Below are 7,971 nucleotides of genomic sequence, written 5' to 3'. Positions count from 1 at the left end.
GACAGTCCCTGCTCCCTGAGCTCAGCCCCGGGGAGACTCCAGGCCACGCCCGGGTGAGGGGGGCAGAGGCACCCCCAGCCCGGCCGGAGCCCCGGGGATGCGCGCAGGGCAGCCTGGAGGAGAATGCGGGGGGCACGGCCCTGCTCGTCTCTCAGCTCCACACCTCAGCCCTGGAGCAGCCCGCAGGCGCCAGGAGATGAGCGAGTTTTTCACTGGTTCCCTTGGGTCTCCAGTGAGCAATAAAAACTTTAGCCCTTTTCAAAGGACATAGATTTCCCCGAGTGCCTAGGTTGTTGGCTGATTTTGTTTCTCGGTGCAGAGCTCTGAGCTCTGACCTGTTTCCCTGAGAAATGTCGTGTGGGGTCTGCACTTGCGTTTCCTTTGCACAAGTTAGGGGGCTGGGAGTTACCCCGAGGCCAGCGTCGGGGCGTTATACTCACTGCTGCAGAGTCTCGAAGCCTTGTTCCTTATAGAGCAGCTCCTGCTTCATCTGCGAGAGCTCCCGCTTCAGCTTTTTAACCTTTTGTGAGAAATCAATGTAAATACGCATGTTTGTAAATAATTAGCAACACTGTTTTAAAAGATAACCCATTAGTAAACTATTAAACACGCGAACACAGCCTTAGTTGAACATTCACTCTGCTAGTTTCTCCTGGACATAAGTTCTGTGCCCGGCAGACTAATTATGTATAAATTATCAGTGACGGACGTTACTGCTGATATTAACCCTCAGCATCTTATTTAGCAGCTTTCCTATGAGCGCGACATCACCAGTCTCCAGTTGGTGATAAACAGCCAGGAAGGGAGAGCCGGGGCTGTAAACCGAGGCATCGCTAACTCTAGGAGCTCGGATGCCTCCTGCCCAGGCTCCAGGACCTCTGGCCACGCCTCTGCCTCTCAGACACGCCAGCAGTGGCGCCTCAGGGCTCCCGCACATGCTCTCCCCTCAGACAGCCAGTTGCTGACCCCTTGCCACTCAGGTCTCAGCCACACTTCACCTTTCCTAGCCACCCCCTCATGCACTACTCTGTTTCGTTCAGCTCACAGCATTTTTCAAAAGCTACACTTTTCTGTGCCCGGGTTTACTGCCTCCCCGTGGGAAAGGACGCCGCACCACACAGCTGTAGTCCAAGCTTCCAGAGCACGACCAGGCTAACAAATATTTGATGTCAAACTGATAAAAAAAAAAAGTATTCTTTTTCCTCCTGCCAAATACATGCCTTGGTCACAACAACACTGAGATCTGGTGGGCAGAGAAGCAGCAGCAGCCTGGAGTGGTCAGGCCAGTGGTCTCCACCGGCCGGCACACTTGTCTCTAGGCTAAGGCGCAGCCTGAGTCTCAGGCGCATCCTGTTACACATCATTTCCATGTGCTTTTGGGCTTTTATTTCCTGTTCATTCTACCGATTCCACAAATATTTATTGACTCTCCACTGGGTGCCAGGTCCTGGGTCTGTTGTGTGAACAGAACAGACACAATCTTGACCTTCAATGGTCTTTAAAATAAACAAACAAAACTTTATAATTGTCCAAACCTTCATGGCTGCTACAGTGTCATTTTTTTAAATTTTATTTTTTCCAACAACTTTCCCTCCACGCCGCCTTTGCCCTCTTCCACCTCCCACTCCCAGCCCCTGCCATCACCACACTGATGTCCAGAGGGGCCAGCAGGGGCCAGGCACCAGCACTGGGGGTTGGCGCACGGGCAGTGCCATAGAGGCAGAGCCCAGAGGAAGAACATTGTGGACCAACAGGAGGTGGTGATGGACCAGGTGTGGCGGGTGGGGGAGAAGATGTGGCAAAGGTCACGTCCAAGGTCTTGACTTGCCAGCTGGGTGCACGAAGGTGCTTTCCTGAAGACTGGGACCAGATCCTGGGGAAAGATCAGGGATTTTCTTTAAGATACTTTCGGGAGACCCACGAGACTTCAAAGGCAATTGGAACACGTGGACTTGATGCTCATCAGCAGTGTCTGGACTAGAGATACGAAACGGAGGACTTCACTGCTACTACGCAGAGCAGAGAGCAGCTTAGAATCCGGCAGAATTTTTTAAAAACTACCATTATAACAGTTTTAGTTATAATGGCATCACTGTGCTTGTAAGATCCAAGACAAACTGGGACTGTAGCAAAATGACCTAAACAAATCTATGGCCCTTATTTTAGTTTAGGAACGTCCTTACTCCTAGATCCCACCCCAACGGAAGACATGAAGAGCCCACAGCCCTGAGCCTTTGTCTCCCCTGACGCACTAGACTTTCTGCAGCCCCAGCCAACCATCTAATTGCCCAGACCTTTCCTCAGGAATCAAACCTCACAGCCCAGAACGCTGAAGTGGAGGTAAGAGCCTGACTTTCCACACCCCCTGCTTCCATGCTGACTACACTGAAGCAACTGGCACTTCAAATCGATTTTCAAGCTGCTTCTGAAAGCCAGGAAGTCGTGTGATTAAGTGTGATACCGTCTCTGACAACCCTAGTGTAACAAGTTTTACTTCAGAAGAAGGAGAAAGATGATGACAAAGAAGGAAAGAGTACATTCCAGAAGCGTGGGATCCTGGAAGGCTCCCGAGACAGGCAGGTTTCCTAAGTCTGCCCGACAGCGAACCCTGCAACAGTAAAGCCGGGGTGAGCAGACGGCCTTTTGCTGATGACCTCCTCCCTCTGCACCCTTTCTCTACGGCAGAGGTCCTCAAACTTTTTAAACAGGGGGCCAGTTCACTGTCCCTCAGACGGTTGGAGGGCTGGACTATAGTTTAAAAAAAAACTATGAACAAATTCCTATGCACACTGCACATATCTTATTTTGAAGTAAAAAAACAAAATGGGAACAAATACAATATTTGTATTTGCATGTGGCCCACGGGCCGTAGTTTGAGGACCCCTGTTCTGGGGTCTTGCCAGGGCCCCTCAGCAGGCCAGCACAGGGCCCCTGCCACCTGCTCCTCGAAGAGCCTTCTCTTCCCTTGCGTCCACATCACCTTCAACAGAACACCCTCACCTTGAACGGAAACGAGACATCAGCTCGACAGTCACAGGATTGATAATGAAGACATTTCTGCCCTGACTAAGAAATAGAGGCAAACAGAATCCCACGTACTCTCAGAGCCACCTGTGATGACTAATGAATGAATTCAGTCATCAATAACAGAAAGGAAAAAAAAACCCCACAAAGCCAATGAGAAACATTATGTGAAACATTTATGAGATATGCTACTTGAGGTACAAATAATAGATGAAAACATGGAAAGTCAATGCTAGATTTCCACAATTCAAATAAACTAGTCCGTTCCCATAGGACTCAGCATGGCCTAGAGGGCGGCATCCTTTGTAAGTGCTCCACGTGCACCTGAGAATAACACATATTTTGTTATTTTGAGGTGGCATGTTCTACACATGTTCATTTCATTTGGTTGGTTGATGATATTGTTCACAATTTCAACAACTGTGCTGATTTTGTCTGTATATCCTATCGATTACGGAGAGAGGAGTGTTGATATATCCAACTATAATTGTAAATTTGTAGTTCTCCTTTCAGTTCTATTGGTCTTTTTCAGATATTTAAAGCTCTGTTATTCTATGTATAACACTTTAGGGTTATGTGTGTATATCATTATGTCCTTTGATGAACTGACTTATTAGTAGAAAATTTCTAGTAATATTCTTGTTCTAAAGTTTACTTTGATATTAATATGTCAAGTGCAACTTTCCTTGCATTTGTATTTTCATAGTATGTCTTTTTCATTCATTTAATTTTCAACCTATCTGGGCATTTATATTTAAAGTAGATCTGTTATAACCATCATAGAGTTGGTTCTTATCTTAACCATTCTGATAATCTCTACCTTTTAACTGAAGCATTTAGACCATTTATATTTAGTGTAATCATTGACATAGTTGGTTTTAAATCTTACTATCTTTATTTTCTAATTGTCACATATGTCCTTTTATACTTTCTACTTCTATTCCTGCCTCCTTTTGTATTGACTACATTTTAAAAAATTCCATTTTATCTCCACTATTGGTAATACCTCTGTATTTTCTTAGTAGTTATTCTATGGCAGGGATCATTAAATGATAGCTTGTGGGTCAAATCTACCCTATGGCCTAATTTTTTTATGGCTCATGAGTTAAGAATGGTTTTCATGTGCTTACTACTTTTCTCAGAAAAGTGAAAAAGAAAAACCTATGACAGAAACTATATGTGGCCTGCTAAACCAGTTTTCTGTTGCTACGGAACAAAATATCACAAAATTAGCAGCTTAAAATAACACTCATTTAATAGATCACAAGAAAGGTCTGGCTGGTTCTCTGTTCAAGGTACCCAAAAACTGAAACTGAGGTGTCGGCCAGGCTGAGCGCTCACGTGGGGGTCACGGGGAAAATCCGCTCTCAGCTACATTCTGGCTGTTGGCGGAATTCAGTTCCTGTGGGTCCAGGTGGGACTGAGATTCGGTTTCCTTCCTGGCAAGTAGCGCAGGTCCCTCTCAGGGACCCAACTATTTCCTGTGGGTATAGCCACCTTCAATACAGAAACCATGCCCTCGATGCTCCTTGCACTTTGAACATCTGGCTTCCTCCTCTCCAACCAGCTACAGAAACGCCGGCTTTTTGTTTTGTTTTGTTTTTGTTAACCCTCACCGGAGGATATTCCTTCCATGGATTTCAGATAGCACAAGCCCTGACTGAGTTAAAATTGTACGTCCCGGGCCTGTCTACCTACAAGAAGCAAAACTTCGCTCTGAAGGATGACAAGATCATCCCAAACCTTAAATCATCTTTATGTGTTGTCACACATAAGGCTCTTACTACAAACTAAGCAGCTGTCAGAGGTCAAATATTGACCCCAAATCAAAACCATTCTTCAGACCATATGGAAGAATCCAACCTATAAGAAACCTAGGTATTATCATAATGAAGACATGAAACTGAAAAAGTAAGTGTGATTATTTTGTTAAAAAAATTATATATCAATGTTCAGAATTTGGGCAAGTATCCAAACAATTAAATAGAAATTTTAGAACTAAAAAACATGCAGTGGAATGAAGCTGAAATCAATAATAAAAGATTATTCCCAACTATTTAAAAATTAAGCAGACTCTAATCATAAAGAAGTTACAAAAGTTAGTAAATATTTTGAACTGATTGATAAAAACACAAAATTCAAAAACTAGGAGTTGCAGGCAAGAGCCATACGCAGAAAGTCATCTGGGGCTTTAAAAGCAAATGTTAGAAAGTAAGAAAGCCCCAAATCATTTGTAAGTATTTGCTAAAGTGAAAGCTATAAATATTTTTTGACACAGCAATTTCATTTCTAGTTGCATAATTAAGAAAAATGTGTACATATGTGTCCCAAAGGGCATGTATAGGAGACATGTACGTTAAGGCACAGTTTTTAATGACCGGAAATTGGAATAAGCAGTAATGGGCATCAGTAGAAGAGAAAGAATTTATGGTATGTACTCCAAGGTGGAATGCTTTACAGCAATGAAAGTTTATGTGAATGAATCTCAAAGTGTTGCTGAGCAAAAGAAGCCATCAAATAATATATATGGTGGCATTCCAGTTTCACAACGTTCAAAGCAGCCAGAAAACTGACCCACAGTGTTGATGGGTCAGTTACCTTCAGAGAGAAGGAGGACGGCCATGAGGGGTCACGGCAGTAATCTATCTCAGGACATAGGTAATGGTTACATGGATTTACGGACGTGGTGAACAGTGTTTATGACTCTAAAAGTCAAAGATGAACAAACTCTGGCCTTAACAGCAGTTTGGTCAAAAAGATTCGGGGTAAAGATGGGGACACACCCATGAGAAGTGTTGACTAGTCAGTTCTAGAAAGAAGCGACTGGTGACGGAAGATGGGCATCTTTAAATTCGGGACATCTGATGAAAGGGCAGCAAGGCTCAGCTCCGGAAGTCACGTCAGCACAATAAGGGAAGGGAAGTTACCGAGACTCCAGTTTTGATTCGATGTACTAACTGCCAATCATAAAACTGCCCGACAATGGAACGCACTGGGTCTCAGGAGCAAGGACATCCCAACCACAGGAACAGTTCCAACAAAGGCGGAAGGAAACACCAGCCGTCGGGGGTACGCGGAGGAGGCTCCTGCACTGGATGGACAAGGCAGGCGACCACGAATGCCTTTCCCACCTTCAGCGTCTACGCAGATGCACCATGTATAGGGTGTCCCAAAATTCGCGCAAGATTTGAATTTTGTGTGAGCATTAACAACAACAACAACAAAAAATAAAAGCCTAATTTTACTTGGTTTATTGAATCAGATTCTAATATCTGTTGCCCTTTGATTTCAATCCCTTCAATTTGATAAGTATTACCAAGTACCAATTATGGCCCAGGAGCAGGGACAATGAAGACCAATGAAGACCACGGCTTTGCGTTTGTGCCAGCAAAGCCGTGGAGGCCATTTACCCGATGTGCTATTCTATACATAACCCTATACTGTATACTTTGTGAATCAATAAAAAATTTACAATTTTTAATTATAAACCCGTGTTTTCTACCAAAATTACTTCTTGCGTGAATTTTGGGAATTCTAGAACCACAATAAAACATCTTACCCTCAATCGCGTGGTGGAGATCTCCGCTTTCAAAATGTCAGGATCGTACTTAGTACTCGAGGAGGATCCTGAGAACACTTTCCAAAGAGAGAAGAGAAAAGCAAGGCTGCATCACCGGTTCTCAGCTCAGAATTTACAAACTAAGAACAGGAGTCACATGCTGCTACAGGTACTTACTTACTTTATCATTTCGTTATTGTCATGCGTCAGACACCTACATATAAAAAGTAATCTTCAAACCTTCATAATTTAAAAATAAAGCCTCAAGAAAGACACATGTCACAAAGACCCTGGTACTTCGTTTTCTTCTGGGTTTACCCGAGTGAATAAAATCTTAGAGGTCCTGGTGGCACACAGAGTTTACCAGGCTCGTATTCCCTGAAAGCCACCATTTCAGGGGACTTCTGAGCCCACGGTGCTGCTGCTTTCAGCACGGCCAGCCCAGGCACCCTGTTCTGGAGATGAGGGAGAGCTAAGTCAACGCGGTGGCCAAGGGACACGTCATTCCAGCTAAGGGCTCCAGTTCCTCCCACTACAGATAGTGTAAGAGTAGCAACAGGGCTGCTGACTAGCCTTCATCTGAAAGGGTACAACGAACTCAGAAATAAATAGAAGGCCAGCAGGCAGAGGGCGGGGCAGAAACAGACAGGATACGTGATCCCCAGAGGAGACTTCATCTGGAGTGTGGCCGAGGGGCCTTACTGACAAGTCTGCGGTGTGCCCGCCCCACTCCCCGCCGAGAGGGAACAGGCCCCCAGAGGAAGCCCCACAGCGCCCCAGTGGCCCCCGGTTCCCGTGAGCAGCCACACTGCACTTACAGCTTGTGTGGGAGCTTGACTTCTCCTTATAGGCGTCGTTCAATCGCACGTATTCATCGAGGGCCAGGGCCAGCCTCTGCTCCTTCACGTGGTACAGCTCCTTCTGCGTCCGCAGGGCGTCCTGAGCCACCGAGAGGTAGTCCTTGAGCATCTTCTCCTGCTCCCCCCTCCATTGCTTCCTGGGGTCTTCAATCTGTGTGGTTTCTGAAAGCACATTGGGTGGGTCATTTTTTAGCATCTCATTATGCTTTATTATTATTATTTAAGCTTTTTAAAAAATGGCTAGCTTTAATTCTTATAGCCTCTAAATAATTCATTAGTATATGCGAAGGGACTGCTACAGGAATTGGACACAGTTTTTGTTTAATTTTGCCCAGTCCCTCCCCACGGCCTCGCCTTTAAGGTCCTTGTCAGCAGTTTATTGTCCCTGTGAATCCATCAGACACAATTGTCACAGTAAAAACGCCCACAGCGGAGATGGGGTCCTTCCTCTCAGAGTTCCCCGGCTCCCAGTCCCTAGGAAGAAAAAGCCATATGTGCCAGCATTCACCGCCCTGCATGGCCCGAACC

General features: G+C 45.3%; 1 protein-coding gene across 1 annotated transcript; it reads right to left on the bottom strand.

Annotated features, from left to right (window-relative positions):
- Positions 1-440: 440 nt before the first annotated feature.
- LOC102421572 (protein WWC2-like) lies at positions 441-7,602 on the bottom strand (the record flags this gene model as incomplete). Its single annotated transcript, XM_006109215.3, has 3 exons — positions 7,402-7,602; positions 6,584-6,660; positions 441-520 (listed from the first exon to the last, which is right to left on the bottom strand). Coding segments are annotated over exons 1-3 (308 nt in total), but the record flags the coding sequence as incomplete, so codon positions are not given.
- Between the last annotated feature and the right edge of the window lie 369 nt (positions 7,603-7,971).

The sequence above is a fragment of the Myotis lucifugus genome, unplaced genomic scaffold, assembly GCF_000147115.1.
Source record: "Myotis lucifugus unplaced genomic scaffold, Myoluc2.0 scaffold_7080, whole genome shotgun sequence".
Taxonomy (NCBI): Eukaryota; Metazoa; Chordata; class Mammalia; order Chiroptera; family Vespertilionidae; genus Myotis; species Myotis lucifugus.
The sequence above is the reverse complement of the archived record's forward strand: the minus strand, read 5'-3'. Positions and strand labels throughout refer to the sequence as shown.